Source organism: Globicephala melas, chromosome 3 (genome assembly GCF_963455315.2).
Source record: "Globicephala melas chromosome 3, mGloMel1.2, whole genome shotgun sequence".
Taxonomy (NCBI): domain Eukaryota; kingdom Metazoa; phylum Chordata; class Mammalia; order Artiodactyla; family Delphinidae; genus Globicephala; species Globicephala melas.
In genome coordinates this window covers 33988522-34007361 of record NC_083316.1, presented here as the reverse complement: position 1 = coordinate 34007361, position 18840 = coordinate 33988522, and the positions used below count along the sequence as shown (strand labels likewise).

At 38.5% G+C, this 18840-nt stretch overlaps 1 protein-coding gene across 2 annotated transcripts in view; it reads left to right on the top strand.

Annotated features, from left to right (window-relative positions):
* PLCXD3 (phosphatidylinositol specific phospholipase C X domain containing 3) overlaps positions 1 to 14112 on the top strand; it is a 190528-nt gene extending 176416 nt beyond the window's left edge. For both annotated transcript variants that reach the window (XM_060295737.1, XM_060295738.1), the window contains exon 3: positions 7527 to 14112. In XM_060295737.1, coding sequence (XP_060151720.1) covers positions 7527 to 7680 — 154 coding nt within the window. In that variant the 3' untranslated portion in view covers positions 7681 to 14112. The remainder of the gene's footprint in view (positions 1 to 7526) is intronic.
* The last annotated feature ends 4728 nt before the right edge of the window (positions 14113 to 18840 follow it).

The following is an 18840-nucleotide window of genomic DNA, read 5'->3' as shown; positions in this document are numbered from 1 at the left end:
AACAGCCCTTACAATGTTCCCTGAGGAAAATTAGGCTGGTCAAGATGAGTAAGACTGTGGATGTGGCTAGAATTCAGTGAGGGAGAGAGGGACCAGAGATGAAACTGGAGGAGCAGCTAGTAGCTGCTGTTCAGAGCCTATAGACCAGTTAAGAATTTTTATCTTCATGCTAAAAGCAGTGAGGGGTGATTGAAGCATCCTAAGTAGGAGACTGACATGAATTAGTAAGTCAGGGTCAACACACTGAGGGTTACTGAACTCAGCACTTCCAATTCCTAAATCTTTTCCTTTAAATCTTTTCAAAATTGTTTCTCAAAGCTAGAACATCAGAAGATCTGGCTCCCACATCGCTGCTCTCCTGTTGCTTCCTTGGAGGAAGGTTTTCTGATTCCTGTAGACTTGCCTGTTTCTTCTCCAAGAAGCCTGCAAACTGTTTAAAGATGCCTTTACTCAGGAGAGCTCCATATTCTGGAGAAGGGCTTTTAGGTTTCATGTACCAAATTTTGGTTCTGGACCTGCTCTTTTGCTAACTTAAGTTAGAATCTATGATGAGAAAAGCATATTTGGACGTTTGCCCCAATTATGTGCCCTCCCCAAAAAACCCTTCCAAGGATACTTCCCTAAAGCTTCATTGCCAGTCTTGCCCTTATACACAAGGACATCCCCCCCACCCACTTTCTATCATTGATAGGAAATTGTGAAGGTTGGAAAGAAATCCTGCAGGCTCATTTTTATATCACAACTGTATTATGGCTGGGTGTTGCCCTCAGAATTCCCTGCTGCCTTCCTTCTTTGAGACTCTGGAGCAGGGCATTGCCTGGGCTGTCACTCAGTGGATATTCAATACATTACCACTCACAGAGAGCCAGGCACTCATCTAAGCACTTTAATCCTCATTAATATGCTAATGTAATAGATGATAAAACTGAGGCTTAGAGTGTTAACTAACTTGCTCAAAATTAATGCCAGTGCTGAGACTTGAGCAGAAACAGTCTGGCTCCAGATTTGACACTAGTGCTAGGATTTTTTTTAAATTTTTCTTTATCTTGAAATGATTCTCCTGGTAGTCAGTGAGGTCTTGCGAATAAACAGTCTAAATCCACACTGTAAATCCAGCATCTAATGAAAATGAGAGATTAAGAAAAAGAGGGGCATTTAAAAGACAACATTGCAGTATCTATTTAGTCACATCTTTCTATGTGATTATAGGAGACCAAAGGAGACTATTCCATAAATAGATACTAAAATATTAATATACAAATTCAAAGAGAATTTAGTAATCTCTTCAGACTACATAATTTCACTAAGAAATATTTTCCTTCATAATATTAGTGAATGCTCTTCAAATTTCTGCTAGCAACTTTTTGGTTATAAAGGTGGAACTAATATGAAAAAATGAATGAATGAATGAGCAAATGAGGGCTTTTTAGGATCTCGTAGCAATCTGAGAACTTCCAAAGGGAACTTCCTAAGCTCTTTATTTATAAGTGAAGAGAATACAAGTTTCAGTGCCATTAGATGATAGACTTTGTATGGAATTAATATTAGATTCTTCATTGCATAGGAAAATCAAAGAACTCTTCCTTAGACGAAATCAACAGCAAACCTAAGTGCATATAAAGGGAAGCTCTGACTTCACAGGTTGTCAAAGGAGGCGTTAACCATCTGGCCCAACACATTCCTGTTCCTCCCCTATTCCAGTCAGTCCCCCTAGTGTCCCCACACCTCCATGGCGCCTACTCTCTGGTCACCTTGTCTTTCCTAATCATGTCCTCTCTTTCATGCCCATATGCTTTTTAAAAAAAAATACTTTATTGAGGTCTGACATATAAAATGCTGTACATTTTTAATGTATACAACTCGATGAGTTTGGAGATAGGTACATACCCATGAAACCATCACCATCAAGGCTATAAATATATCCATCACCTCCCAAAGTTTCCTCCTGACCCCTTTATTATTTTTTTATGTGTGTGTGTGGTAAGAGCACTTAACATAGGATCTACCCTCTTAGCAAATCTTAGTATACAGTACAGTTTTGTTAGGAGGGCATTATGCTAAGTGAAATAAGCCAGACAGAGAAATACAAATACTATGTGATCTCAGTTATATGTGTAATCAAAAACTGTCAAACTCGTAGAAGCAGAGAATAGAATGGTGTTCACAGGTGCTGGAGAGAGGGAGAAATGGGGAGGTGATGATTAACGTGTACAAAGTTTCTGTTATGAGAGATAAGTTCTGGAGATCTACCATACAGCCCATATTCTATTGGATGTGCTATTCCCTTTTCTTGAAATGCTTTCTTCTTCTTTATCTAAAAAGTCTTGACCAAGCTCATATGTCACCTATTTTGTGACATGCTCCTTAAATTTCTCCATAATTTCTCCCAAGTGAAATAAATTATTTTACCTACATGCTCCCACAGGATCCTATGCCCATGTCTGTTGTGCCATATTGTATTGTCATGGTTGGTTCACATCCATTTTTCTTGTTAGACTTTGAGACAGCTGAGACCAGGATTTCTAGGTAACATTTGAGTTCAATAAATGTGCTATTTTCCTTTTGGGTCCCAGGGATTGTGGCAAGTACAGGGGATATTTTGATGACTATGATATGATTTTTGTTTTTTGAAAAGTGTGCAGGTGCTGATAGAAATAGGCATGGAAGTGGCAAATCTGAACGCCATGTGCAGTGTGTAGTTACAGAACTGTGCTTATGGGGATAAAGCATCAAGAAAAGAGTTCTTCACCCAGATTTGGACTTGAGGGATGGAGATGCTGCCTGGGCCAAGTCTTGAAGGGCAAGCAGAAATTAGACCAAGAAGGGTACTGAAAGAAAGAATGGTATTTCATATAGAGAGAAGCCCTGAAAAAAAAAAAAAAGAGGCATGAAACCACAGGGTATGATGTTTGGGAGAAAACATAAGCATTTCAGTATTACTAGAGAAAAAATGAGCATGTAGGAAGTAGCAACAAATGCAGCTGAAGAGAGGTGTGTGTGGTGGATGCGTGAGGGAGGATGGAGGGACTCATATATACTGATCAAGAGCCTATGGATCTTGTAGGTGACAGAAGACTTTGCAGTGTTCATGTAGAAGAATAATGCATTTGGTTGAGAGAAAGAGTGTTGTGACTGTAGTGTAGAAAAGGCACGAAAAAGCAATTTGGTGGCAGGGCTGTGGCAACGTTTCTTGGAGAGAGGTGAGGAAGGTCTGAACCCCAAAATGGCTCTAGGGAGCTACACCTAGAACGCTGTCTTCCACAGATACAATATATCTTTGTTGAATGAGTGATTTTTTAAAATTAAAGTTAAACCAGTTTTTCTTTTTAATTTTTTAAAAATTAAAAAAAAATTTATATTGGAGTATGGTTGATTAACAATGTTGTGCTAGTTTCAGGTGTACAGAAAAGTGATTCAGTTATACGTGTACATATATCCACTCAATTTTAGATTCTTTTCCCATATAGGTCATTACAGAATATTGAGTAGAGCTCCCTGCGCTATACAGTAGGTCTTTGTTAACCAGTTTGTCTTATACCATGAAAATTATTACACTGAGACAATATTTTATTACCACCAGAGTAGGCTTTTCAATTTACTCTAATTACCTAATATAAAAATTGATTCTCAGGAGGGCAAATAAAAAATTTACTCTTTTTACGTAAAAAGCACAGGTATATACAAACAACTTATAAGCATATTTAGAGTCTATCTGTGGTATTAAAATTTTATTGAGAAGGAGGGTGAGGAGGGAAAAATATTTTAAAAGGCTCCATAAGGGGGGAATAATTTTAAAAGTTTAAGAAATGCCACTCTAAATAATCATCATAACTTCAGTAGCATTTGCTAGTTTTAATCCAGTATACTGAGTCTTTTGTTTAACATAATTCTACTTAAGTCTGTCTGAGTATTTCATATTCAACTTGGTGTTATTGCTTGTTTTGTCTTTGGTATCGTACTGACTTTACAAAACTATATCTGAACAGAAAAAGAGAAATATTCCCATGACTCAGAGAAACAGCATTTAAATGTAAAACTCCTATTTCACCTGAGGCCTAAAAGCTATTCCAAGATGATATTTCATCAATCCTCAAAGCAATCTATTTTATAGAGAAACAGAGAAGGGCACTCATATTCTCCTAACATAGCTCCATGGGGATAACAATTAGTTGTTCTAAATACAGGCCCAGGAATTTCAGTCTTAGAGCAGTAGCGGGCATCTGAGTATCTCTTTCTGTGATGGTCATGGTTCTAAAATGGGGGTTCTGTTGCTCAGGAGCCTCCCAAAACCTAGTACCTTAGGGATCTGGTAAGCCAGCTACTTGGTTAAACTTAATACATCAGCATCACGCTTCTCTACCCCACCTCTCACATCTCAAAGTGAGTATATCTGCTAGAGAACTATTCTTCCCAGGAAATGCACTCGTTCTGATACTTTTTCCAAAGAGTGTCTGCTTTTTCTAAAATGCCAAGGTGATACTATATTCACAACAGAGATATAACCATCTGCCCTAGCAAGTGCAGAAGAGAAAGTAATGGAATTCAAACCCAAGTGGCTGCACACACATTGCCACAGCATCTGTCTTTCTAACGAACTTGAATACACTTGAGTCTGTGCTCTAGGGATCCAGATTTTTCATTTCAAGATAGAATTCTCTTTTGAAGCTGTTGTTGTGAAGACCAAATTTCTCCACCTGTCAGTCTATTTTCTGAAGGCAATGGACCTTTTATTTATTTATTTATTTTTGGTAATGGACCTTTTAAATCAATGTTATGCTCTTTTAGAAGCACTTGTATCCTCCTCTATCTGTATGCTGAAAAATGTGGATCTGAATTTTTAAGGTATTTCCCACAGGATGAATGTAGTCCAAGGCAGTTGATTCAGTTTTGCCTGGATGGGTCAAGTTTGACTAGATACACTTTCTGAGGTCTGGAGAAAGACACACATATTACATTCTATGCTTCAACCTCACAAACCAAAAGAAGCATGGATTTCTTTTCTCCTTTATTTCCATGACACTACCTGCTCCTAATTTGCATCTTACTTCTATGCCTACTTCTCTCTTTTTTTAATTGAATCAACTTTTCTGCCCATGTTGTTGATTTTCAAATTTTCTCTTCTCGTCCTTCTTTATACTACCTTCCCAGGTCATTTTATCCACTCTCATAGCTCTAACTATTCTTTCTATGTGATGACTCTTGACCAGCTCTATGTCCTGAATATCAGAACTGTACTTAACTGTGAATTAAGATCTCAACTCATATGTCCCAAAGTCACCTCAAAGTCAACATGTCTCAGATTGAACTTAGCACATCCACTGGAAAGCCTTCAGTGCTGTCTTTCCAAGATTAGCAAATGATGCTCACCTGCCAGAATACCGCTGGAAATCTAGGCATCAACATGGCTTCTTTCTCCCTCTCCATCTACATCCAATCCCACACCAGTCAAATGTTGTCATTTTATCTCCTCAGTTCCTTTCAAATATATCTATTGTGGCCACTGAGATGTAAGCTACCATTATCTCTGGTCTGGCTTCCTTCCACAGCTCCCTAATTGTTAGCCCTGATCCCAGTCTTGCTTTCTTCCATTCAATGAAGGCAGACCACTCTCTCTGAATCAAAAGTCTAAGCATATTATTTCCCTGGTTAACAGCTTTCAGTTGGTCTACATTTCTGAAAGCCCTCTATCATCCGGTTCCTTCTTATTTCTCCAACATTTTTAAGACTTCCTTAAATTTTGTAACTTCTCTGAGATTCTTAATCTCATCATTGTCTCTCTACCCACTCACTTCTCTCTCTCCCTCCATCTCATCCAGGAAATTAATGTCCGCATGTATTTCCTCACTCTTTCATTGTTATTGCACTACCATCTCTCAGACCTCAGTTCATTTATCCCTTTTTCATGTCAACCTCCCTTCCTGCTCCCTTAGGTCATAGTGGTTTCTCTTCAATATGCTGTCATAGGATATTGCATCTTTCCTAACATCTCCTGGATCTGTCTGCACGCCCTACTCCTAAGCACGCCCTATTCCTGTCAATGAATGAAGGAATGCTATTTCTTCTGTCTGAAAATGCACTGCATCACCCTGTTCCCACCTTTACCCAGCTAAATCTTCCTAATCCCTCAACATTCAGGGAGCACTCTTCTGAAAAGTTTTTCCTGACTTTGCAAGCTAGGCTAGGTGACTCTCCACTATGCTGTCATGGTAATGAATCATCTTTTATAATTAAGTCAGATCATAACACTCTTCTGCTCAAGGTCCTCCAAAGACTCCCCATTTCGCTCAGAGTAAACCTCAAAACCCTTATAATAGTCTACAGTGCTCTACAGCATCTGCCTCCCTTTCCTTATTATTTCTCTAACTTCATCTTTTAATACTTTCTTCTTTCTTTTGCCACATTTAGGCACGCTACCATTTCAGGGCCATGGCAGGAACTGAAACGCTTTCCCTAGCTTTCTACATGACAATTCCCTTGTCTCCTTCAAACCCTCGCACAAATGTCCTCTTGTCAATGGACCTGCGTAAGCACCTATTTTAAGTTGCAATCTGCTCCACACCTCCCTGTCTATGCACTCCAAATCCTCCTTTTTTGCTGCGTTTTAATAGCACTTATTCCTTCCTATCAAATGATATAATTAATTTATGATTATTAGTCATCGTTTGTCTTTCCTTATTAGACTGTAAGCTCCACACAGGTGGATATTTGTATCTGCTTTGTTCACTCAGGTATTCCAAGTGCCTTCAAGGGTGTCTGGAACAGAAGAGGTGATCAGTAAATATGGTTAAAGGATGAGCATTGATTGTGCTATACAGTATTAAAATTTTCTTCCTTGTCCACCTGCCCACCACCAAACCATGCACTTGTCAAATGCAGGGAGTTTTGCCCTTAAATCTATTTACAATATCCAGCATATTTGCTGAAAATAGTGGGTTCATAATAAATGTTTGCTAAGTGCATGTATGCATCTCTGACCTCACTACCCCATAGCTTTGCAGGGTTTGCAATCACACTATACCAAACTAGAATATGAGTGCAAGAATGTTGTTTCCTTAGTGGAGAAGCTTCTCTATAAATTCTCATGGCATCTGAGATCTCCAAAGATGGAGTCCAATGTGGACCAAGGTAGTGAATATAGCCAAGCCATCCTTCCATATCCTAGGGTTCCGTATGCATAAAATTGATCCCGGGTTGGTTGAATTCACGGATGCAGAAACCGCGGATGAAAAAGGATGACTTTACTACTTCATTTTATATAAGACACTTGAACATCCACAGACTTTGGTATCTGTGGGGATTCCTGGAACCAATCCCTCGTGGATTCCAGCGATGGCTGTATTTCTCCTGCAGAGTCACTTCAGAGGTTAAGAATTTGCCATTGTCCATTTAGCTTTTTTCTCCATTCTGTGTCTGTAATAGGGGCATTTATTTTAATAAGTTAAAAAACTAAAGGAAGTCCTGGGAATCATGAGCTCAAAAAATAATATCTTTCCTTCTGTGACTTCTCTTTTTTCTTCTTTTCTCAGAGCTCTTCCTGCCATGATGCAGTGGGTCCGCACGCAGAAGCCAGGAGAGAGTGGCATCAATATTGTCACTGCCGATTTCGTAGAACTTGGTGATTTCATCAGCACTGTCATAAAGCTCAACTATGTCTTTGATGAAGGGGAAGCCAACACTTGATAGTACCATTTGGAGTGCCAGTGAATAAGATAGAGAAAACTCACTGTATTAGGCATATTATCTATAAACACTCTGATCTTCCTATTCCACTGAGTCTCTGAGGGAATAAGGGCTGAAAGTGGGTGGGAAAAGGGGGAAACCATTTCTTCAGTGATTATTATCATACTCTACATTACTATAAATATTTCATTTCCCATTTGATGAGCAAAACCTACTTCTAGTGTTAGGAATAAAAAAAGTCTAGTACATTTCGTTTCTCAGAATTAGTTTTTGTAACTTATGAGTGTTTACTTGATTGTGTTTCTGATTTCAACCTAGGGCTCCTACACTGTGTATCCTCTAAATGAACCTTTCTGCTCCCTCTCTAGCTCGCTCTTTTTAATCAGCTGTTGTATGGGACTTAAAAATAATTAAATGCCCAACATAACGTGTATTACCAATACATTGTTGTGCTGAAATGTACTTGTTTTGTGGGACCTGGTATAATATTCTGTAGTCTGCAATCTCACTAACTTTGGGTCATAAACAATATGCATCAAATCTGTTTCCCTGCATAAGTAATATTGGTGGCCATAATCAGTAATTTTTGTGTTATATAAAAACAATAGTGTTTCACAGTATTTCTATTTAAGGCAGCTATAAATATAGAGTAAAAACTTTTGTGGAAGAACTATTAGTGCCAACTCCATAGTGAAAAATGGGGGTGGGGAAGAGACGGATATCATTTTAATTCAGAAATCTCTTAACTAATATTATCCTACAAATGCTCAGTAAATGAAAAATTATGACAAGAGTTGTTAAAATCAGAAAACTCTGAAAAGAACTCTTACAAAAGTTCTTCTAATAATTATCTTGACTGAAAAAATAAAAAGAAGAAAAGAAAGAAATGAAAGATTGAGCAAGCTTTCCTAACAAATTGAGATTTCCAAATATGTCATTCTAAATCCCAGATTTTGAGGAATATATTCTGAGAAGGTTCAATGTGAGTTTTTTTACTTGAAGTTGAGGAAAATGGAAGGGTGGCAGAGTGAATTAGAGCAATGTTTTTGAAACTATGACCATGAACTCTCAAGGATCGGTGAAACATTTTTAGGAGATACTTAAATACATGTGATTTGGGCAGACTTATTGAAAAGCACTTCTGTGTCCCACCCCAGGGTCAAGTTTGAGGCAGAGGCCAAAGTTTCACAGAAAGTTTCTGCCATCCACCATTTGATAGTCCAGGTGTATGAGGAAGAAAAATGGTAATGCAACTTTGAGCACTGCTTCTGCCTTGGTGTCTTTGTGATGCTTGACAGCTCTAAACAATCTTAAAAGAGCATGATAGCCCTTACCAATATGCCTCACAGGAATATTGTGAGGCATTTATAAAAATCTATAAAATTTGCTGAATTTGTACAATTCTGAATTATTTTATCTTCATGTTTAGAAATAATCTCACCTCAATAGTTTCCTGGGAAAACACAGTCCATGTAAAATGGGGCCATAGAGAAATAAAAGCATGCTCTCAGCTTTCAGTTAATTTAGATGTATGACATGTGGTTTAATCTCTGAGTCCTAGGTAAGGGATTTAATTCCAAGGTTACATACATCAAAATTATAAATAATCAAGAGTTGATTAAAAGATTATAAATACTCACTATGAGAAAATAGTGCTTATTAGCAGCTGTGGGGAAGGAAGAGAAATTGTTTATACTGAAGAGAACATTTATGAAAAGTGTGCAGGTGTGTGTGGTTGACCAAGTAGCATGCATATACACACAACAGATATGATCTCCATTCCAATTGTGTGTATATGTCTCAACAGACAAAATATATCAATATATACCCACTCTTGTGCAGGCAGACAGACACAAATACACACAAACACACACAGTCATGGACAGACACAGTGAAATTCTTCTTTTCAAGTGAAAACTTAGGTAATATTAAGTAATTTAATTTTAGGACCAAAACCCTTAACAATGTATGAAAAAGAGTTGATGAGATTTTTGAAAGTAGAGTAGCTGATCATGTTCAAATATTTTTGTAAAAATCGATATTAATTATCTACAAATATAATTTTCTTTCTGCTTTCCCTCCCCCTTGCAGTTTTATTGTCTTTCTATCTCTCTCACCTGCTCTTTATATGCAATTGAATATGAATCCTTTCTAAAGGACTATAGCTTATTGAAATTTATGTCCTGTGAAGTTGTTTTTTGGGGAGGTTTTCTCTGACTATTCATTATTCATCCCTCAGGAGGATCTTTAGCAAAGCACACTTGCAATGACACAAGGATTTAACTTATAAATGTATGAGAAAACAGATCTTTCAACATATTCAATACAAATGAAAAATGAATAAAATATAGAGGTACATATGTTGTGTTTTCTTGAACTTAGATGCTTTCTTATGTTTGCTTAGAATTAGCTTTGTCATACCTGTCATTTGGGTGCTGGAAAAAAACAAACATGCTGAAGCATTAGATTAATTTTCCGGTTTCTGAGTTAGAGAAAGCTTTTAATTGCTATTAATGATATGCACATAGAATCCTTGTTTGACAAAAGATACTTCCAAGCCAATGTTTGGTGTCCACGTGGATGTACAGTATCTAAGTAACAGGCACTGGGAGTAAATGGACTTGCCTTAATTTCTAAAGGAGGGAACAGGTAGAAGTGAACCATGCATCCTCCACTAGAGGAAGAGTTCACTAGGAGGGATTCCTTTGCAAGGGGAATGGAGAGAAAATGCCTTTGGCTGTCTTCTGCCCATTAGCCCTGCTCTGGGACACACTTAGGGAGCAGGCTGTGGGCCTTAAATAAAGAGGTAGGGGGTGAGGACTAGTGGTATGCAATCAGAGCTTACCATCAGCCTAAGCTCCTTTGTCTTAGCTGGGCATTGAGTTTCCAGAGAGTTAGAGCACAAGGGCTACAAATAGACCCCCAAATGGTAGGAGATACATCTTGGTGCATTTTTTGTTTTGCTTATTTCTTAAGACTTTTCCATCACAAGTCCTGCAAGGCAAAGAAAACAGAAACAAAATCCAACTTTTACCCAATCTACAGCAGGAAATCAAAGGAGTGAGTGGCTGAGATGAGGGAAAATATACAAAGAGTATCATTTTTGGGTTTGCTTTCCTGTCTGTAATTTCAAAGGACGAATATTTAGATACTCCTGCCATTATTCTTATGTCTCCCTTATTACTACACAATCATATGAATACAGAGAATGAGGAGGCATCTTTTAAAAGCCTTAGGATATTCTATATGATGACCTCAATATTCACTTTCAGCCATACTGGGAAAACTCACGTTTCATGGAGTGCCACCTAACAATGAATGTATTAGAGCATAAAGTATTTGGTATGTATGCACCTGTGTGTGTACACACGTCCTCACACACACACACACATACACACACACACAGACACACACACACACACACACACACACAACATGCACATCTCACACACTATTCAAGCTGAAACTGCACTCTAATCACTCAACCTGATTCTATTGTCATTTTAACTCTTAAAATTAGTATCTCCTACGTAAGTAGGAACAAACATAATTCAAATATTTAAGAGGAGAAAAATCACTAGAAAACCAATGAAAAATGAGATCTTCATAAATAAGAAATGCCTAGCAGTAATAGTCTAACTACACTGTCAATTACACTTCAAGCTAGAGAATCAAGGATGGACTTAAATATAAATCACAAACAGACAGACATGCATCTTCGCTTAATGTTGTTTTAAGTTCTTTGAGTTCTAACATGTTTTAGCCAAGGTTACCCATTCAGGATCTCCCCTGTTAGGATTCCAGACTGGAAGTTTGGAAGTCTCAGGAAATGTATGTGTTCATGACTTTTTCAGTTCTACAATTTTAATGATCCAATGACACAATCTTCTGACCTTTGGTTGCTAGTCCAAATGAGAGCTCCACAGGTAGAGTGCTCGCTTTTTGAATTGCTAATAGAAAATGATGCGGAGTGTCCCTCAGGATATGCTAAACAAGGTTTTTAAAAGTATTTTATTTTATAGCACTTTAGTTTTTTCAACTAGATTTCAGTGACACAATGGTGTAAATGCTGTATTTGCCATAACTTATTGGTGGCTCCTGTGTTACATACAGTTTTAAATAATGCTCTAAATTATTTGTTTCCCAATGACAGCGATAAAATGTTCTGTAGAATTTGTAAAACGTGTTGATTAAGTCAGTTGAAAATTGTGCAATTTTTATTTCATTTGTGATACTCTTTTGTAGGTATTAGTCCTAAATGTGTATTTCTATGAGTCAGAAGTATGTGCTTGTATGTGGTATGTGTGTATTAAGTATACTGTATCTTATACAAAATCAAACTTATCCTAAAGAAAAAGGGCACATTATGACCAGCCTTAATTCATTGACATTTTTGTTATTGTTTCAATTTGGGATTAAAATTTTAAAAGAAATTATATTTTTGTTAAAAATGGCCTTTTTTTTTAATCACATGAGATATGTGCTTTGGCACTCATCTGAGTTCCTACAAGCAAATAGTCCAGCTTGTGGAACACCCAATGCTCTTTAAGTTTCAAACATCAATTAATTTATTAACTTCATTAACATGCAAAGAAACTAAATTCAGATTCATTTCCATCAACAACAGAACCAGTGCATTCCTAAAGCTGTTCTTCCAAATATGGAACCCATTTTGCTTAAAGGATAAGTTTTCCATAAAAAACTGTTTCTCCAAACCATTACTTTTTAAAAAATTGGATCTTCTCAAGTGAGATGAACTGCCTTGGCCCTGTGAGAGTCAGTAAAGACCCTTTGCAAAAAAACAGGATGCAACACTCTTAAATTTTTGCTATCTGCCTATATGCAGTTTAGCAATAAAAAACTAAGTACTAATTTGAGGATCTGCACAGGTGGCCATGTTCAAAGCAAAACTCTGTAATCGTCGGGCCTGGGATCTTGGTATGGAATATTAATCAATCTTCTTTCCTCTCTTTCTCCATCTTCAATTATTTTTGTCCCATATTTAAGGTTGCTAGGTAGAATACAGGACACCCAGTGAAATTCGAATTTCAGATACATATGAATATTTTTAGTATAAGTATTTTCCCAATATTTCATGAGATGTACTTATACAAAAAAATGACTCATTGTTAATCTGAAATTCACATTTAACTGGTTGTGTTTGTATTTTTTTCTAATCTGGCATCCCTATCCATCCTGACTTTCTACTTTTTTCATCAGGGCTACCTACCTATAGGGGGTAAAATTCTACCTCTTTCTACACTCCTGTGTTAAGATACTTCACGAAAATCCATAGTCCTAATACCCTTCATGAAGGAAAATATTGGCCCATGCCAAGTCCTACAAATGCATTATGAAGGACCCACTCAAATATAGGAGGAATAACCAGATAAGAACTTTTATAAGATTAATGCCACATTCACTGGCCTGTTGTGAGATCCAAGTCTCGCTCCACCTGCCCCCCTTAATCCCTTAAGTAACATTTCTCAATAATTGGGACAACCAGTAACACACCCAGACATTTAAAATGACCCTGGAGTATATATAGTAGCACCTTCCAACCCATACCAGGACCTCTTTTAAATTTTATTATTTTTTTCTTTCAGAGAGGTAACAAACTAATCCCTTACTTTTCTCATTAACATCTTACCACAGATTATTTTTATCAGATTAGAACTGGTCTCCTACAGAACTGTAGAAAATTTGACATAGGAACTCTCTTGACTGCCTGAGGAAGGGAGGAGTCTGAGGTCTGAACACAGCTCTGTCGGTGTCTACTCGGGCAGCAGGTGGGAGATAGAATGTAGCGCCTGACCATGAAGCCAGCACCTGACAGGGGCGCTCGCCAAAGCAGATTATCACAACCAGCGCTTTTTCTGAGGAAACCCAACACGTCCCAGAGTAAGAACAGTGGGATCTAAGGCCAGTTTCTAGAACACTTTTCAGAGAGTAGAACCATGTCGGCATTCCTAAAATAGAGTTTTCAAATACTGTTGTATCCAATGGTGAATCCTTGACAGAGTCCGAATGTGGATGGAGTTTCAGAACATTTAGATAGCTACCTCCTCTCTTGAAATTTGTGTAAGTGATAAGAAAATCCAAATCCCTTAATGTAACATTTCCATCTCATGGCCCCTGCTGTCACACATTTGTGTTGATTTGCTTCATGTCTATAGGATGGGAATTTGCAGAGCTGGTGACATTTCCTTCATTGGACACTAGAAATTCACCAGAGGGAGACAGATCTGTGCCTTCTCTTTTTAGGATCTGGTCATTGATACTTTAATAAATGTGGTGTAAAGAAAATACATGCCTACAGTTCTGTTTAGCAAATGTGAAATTTTTTTTGATAAGATCGTGTTCTTAATGTTTAAAAATGTTTCTTTGTATCCAGTGAAAAGCTTAATAAAGTCCTGATACCAGTTGTCTTCATATTTTTATTTCATATTCATCAGTGCTGCATGATAGCCCCAAAGTGGATCTCTTAAATAGGACACGACTCAGAGCAACAGGAAATATCATTCTTTTTTAAAAATATAAATCACCATATTAGGATTTCCTCTGTGAAAGAATATAGTATTCTCCACCAATAAATGCAATGCCATGAGTGCTTCCATTACATCAAAGTTAGGTATCTCCGAAGTCTGATGCTTTTAGCTTCTGATATTGCCACAAAGGCCAATATCAGTATAGCAATACTATGTTAATATAGTATATTAATATTATAAAACAGCGTCTTGAGTTAAAAGCTTAATGTGAAATCTACTTTTGCTGAACCTCCACTATGTCCAATGCGTGAAATATTATGTCAGAAGTGAAATTGTATTTCACCAAATAAACCCTACTTGTTGGGTTCAAATCAGTCTTAAAACAAAACTTAAGCATTGTAATAGTATTATAAAAACCCAGCAAAAAACTGTGGTCCAAGATTATTTTTGAGGTTGAATTTGGACATAAATCCCCCAAAACGCTCTGCTTGTTATATACACTGGTAGGTTCATGACATTAGAGGATTTCTATTTATAAAGCTGTAATGATTTCTACATTTATGAAATCATATATATCTGCAAATAATATTCCACATAAGTATATCTTGGACCTTAACATAACACTGCTATAGTTTTATCATGGCCATTATTTATTTATTCAGTAATTCAGCAATTATTTGCCAAATGCCTACTATACAGCAGGTCCCCTGCTAAGCACTACAAAGCATTTCTAAGATGTTCTTTAGGACAGTGGATAAGTACATCTCAGGTAGTTTATCATTAGAAATAACAGGTGGCATTATTTTGTCCTCTAAACAAACAAATATAAATTCATTCTCAATGATCTTTTCAAAGAAATATCCCCAGATAGTAAAACTGTTTGAACACAGTTGTTCCTGAAAGCCTGAGAAGAAAGGGACAATTTCTACAGTAAGTATAATGGGAAATAGGTTGGTCTTACCATGAAGAGTGGATCCCCCCCCCCTCCCCCGTCACGATCCCTGTCACCATGCATAGGATGCTGTGTGTGAACTTGGGTGCCATATTCTATCCATAGCTCCAAAACAGCAAAAACAGAGGCTCCGGGCTTCCCTGGTGGCGCAGTGGTTGAGAGTCCGCCTGCCGATGCAGGGGACGCGGGTTCGTGCCCCGGTCTGGGAGGATTCCACATGCCGCGGAGCGGCTGGGCCCGTGAGCCACGGCCGCTGAGCCTGCGCGTCCGGAGCCTGTGCTCCGCAATAGGAGAGGCCACAGCAGTGAGAGGCCCGCGTACTGCAAAAAAAAAAAAAAAAAAAAAAAAAACAGAGGCTCCATCCCTTTTCTTTGCTCCCCACTTCCAGAGCTTCAGATGAAACTTCTTTTTCTCGCCAGCAGAGGCTGATCTCCTAAAGTAAAGCAGACCCCATAAAGAAGTGTCTCCCTCCCATGGGGTAAAGACGGTGATACCTCCTAGACCAAAGGAGTCCACATATCAGCTGGCTTTGGACGAAATATTTCTTTCTTAGTGGAAAGTAATATTGTGGTACGATGGAGCATTTCAACATTGAATGTCAACAGGTGGTTTAATATGTGTCCGTCATAATAACCGCACTGAATTAAGTGGCAAGACATGAACCTAAATGTAACTGGGCATCTTCTACCATATTCATCTTTCAGTCCTGTGGATAGAAATATTCCTGGGAGCAACTGGAGCTTTAGGCAACAGTGAACCACATTAAATTCTAGAAAGTGGGATGTAGTACCCTGAGTGAGAAGCAGAGGAGGGCGGTGGAGAACTCCAGTGCTGGCAGCTCCAAGCTTTCCTTGGCAGAATGTTTATCCTCTACTCACACTTTTTCCCTCAGAGGAACATGTAAGCTTGACCGCTTGGGGTTTTGCTGAGAAATAATGAAGGAAAAAAATCTCTTGCCTCAACACAACTGCTCAGCTATTATTAAATTGTACTCTTTCATTATGGAAAAAGAAAAATGTGCCTACAGACTGGTTTCTATTTGGGCATGGGGAAAAGGCAGACAATATTAATTTTGAACCAATAATTCTTTTCTCATTGGACTAAAAGGTTATGAATCTTTGATTTAAGCTTTAAAGTTAGAGGCGCATCTTCGCTGTTTTTGTATTCCCAGGGCATAGCAGTTATTAAAAGAGTTTGGAAACAATGAAATGAAATTGTGACAGGTTATGACCCAATCGAGTGGTAGACAAGTGCTTGATCAGGGCTGTGCACATGCGGAGCACAGTCGGATGTTGATGAGTGTTCCGAAAAGTACCAGCAGTATCCTCCACTTCTTGCATTCCTTGGAGAAATATTGACAATATTGGGAGAATTTAGGGGAAAATACACTGCGTGGTGTTCTCTTCACACACTAAGGCCTCTTCTCTTAGCTGTAAAGTCAACTCTAAATCTTTGTGAAGAATATGCACCCAGGGGAACTTGCGTTAAGATGCATCGATTTAAAAGGAGCTGAGAAAGGGTACGAGAGGGGATTCCATTTTGAGCTTCAACAAATCTCTTGTTAAATTTTCCCATCCCTCATCCTTTTGCAGATACAAGTGGGGTTGCGTGAATACATTAACTAAAATTCCACAGGCTCCTGTTTCCACACAAGAGCTCTGCTCACACACCCTTTGGAAAGACTGTCCCCTTCACCACACTTTCCTGCATCCCCAGAAGATGTTTTCTGTGCCGAGTAAAACTCCATGACCTCCGGCTACTGGCTGCTGCTGCACTCTCATCTCAATGCCCCCTGTGGTCTCCAGTCATTGCCCTTTCTCCACCAGAACCAGCAACCTGCCCAATTGGCACTGCTTACCCCCAGCTGAGCATCACTCCAGAGGTAAAGTCCTCAGGTGCCAAAGGGATGAGTGGTCTAGTGCCAAGTGAATAGAAGTGAGGAAATACTTCTCTCTTTATGTTATATCCTTGTGTCCCAAAATAATTAATTAACCAAAATAAGAGGCAAAGAGCTTATTCAACTCCCCCTCCCACCTCTCTTTCTCTCCCCGTTATGGGCTTGGGACAGATATCAATTCCAGTGACAGCCACTATGTCATTCTGAAAAATCACTGCTCCCCTCTGAGGACCAAGGCTTTTTTGCTGGTCAAATTTATCTTCCTGGTTTTTCCTTCTCTCAAGAAATTATCTTAGGGATTTCCTTAGTTCTTATACAATAGGCCTCTGATAGACCCACCCTCCCAATTCTGTTATTTAGTTTCATTCTACATTCCACAGATGCATGTGGCCTAAAAGGACCAGCAGATCCTGCCCATAGCCATCTCCACAAGATGGGCAAATGAGCAAACTGGGTAAGGGACTTGGTGTACAGGTACCTAGCTTCTCCTTACTGGGATTCCTCCTTCCCCTGTCCACCACAAAGAAAACTTATTCCCTCACAAACAATCTGATGAACTTATTCACAATGAAGTATTGATATTACCAGGGCTTAAAATAGTGGTTTTCAAACATTTTTTTACTTTAAAGACACATTTACAGAAAGGTTAAACTCACAAAACAGCATATTACAGATGGGAAAGGCCAATGGCTCTGTGTCCCCCTTCTACGAGTTCTTCTGGGTATTCCTACAGAAATTCCTAGGACTCCCCTGAGCTGCACTTCTCAAACTTTATTATGCCTACAATTACCAGAATCTTAATAAAATGCAGATTCTGATTCAGGAAAATGAGGATGGAGCCCCAGATTCTGACCTTCAAACAAGCTCCTAAATGATGCTGATCCTGCTATGGCAGGCATCCCACTTTGAGTAGCCAGGCTATGGAGCCCAACTTTAGAACAACTGCTAAGTCTTGAGTTTTCCATGAGATTTACTTGGTGGGGGGGGGGAGGGTAAATGACCAAATCTTTAACTATAAAACAAACAGTTTGAGTGGAGGAATTATTACAGGAAAGAAGAAAACCAAGCCTCGTCAACCGAAAGCCACCAGTAACTACCTGTGGTCTTATGAAGTCAGGTTTACCCATCGCAGTAAGAGAGACCAGGCGGAAGATGAAACATGGATTATCTCACCAAACTAAGGAAAACAGAGTTGTTACAGAGTTCTGTGCAGGGGTGGGCTTTAGATGAAATTTAAGTCTATTATGATAGGCTCAAAGCAAAGTAAGGCTGTGTAAAGGGTCTGGGCTGCAAAACAGGCCTAATGTCTTGGCCCTTCAAAGTTAATACAGCTGAGGAAGGCTGTGTGAAGAAACCCTGGATGTGAACTTCTGCTCCCAGGTTGTGAATTGAAGCTGATTTCCTGTATCAAAGTGACTTAGATCCTGCATGCGTGAGTGAGATGTTTCGTTCTTACTGATAGAATTTCCAATAGCCTTCATTACTCAAGAAGGGGGTTATTATGACACTTTAGAGCTGCAGTGTGTCCTTGAGAGAAGTATTTCCTGTTAACTTTGAAGAGCTGACTTTATCTATGCCTGTTATTCCAGCCTAATGAATGGCCAGGCAGATTTTACTTTCTTAGTCCAAGCTATTTTTTTAATTTCTCAGTTCGTAAGTGACAGAAATACAACCCAAATTAATTTAAGCCAAAAGAAAAAAAAAAAAGCGGAAACTTTTCAGGCTAATTGAAACTGAAAAAGAAGTAGCTTTGGGGATAACTGTATCTGTGCTCTCATAAAATATCATTAGGGCTTGATTTTTCTCCATCTCTCAGTTTTACT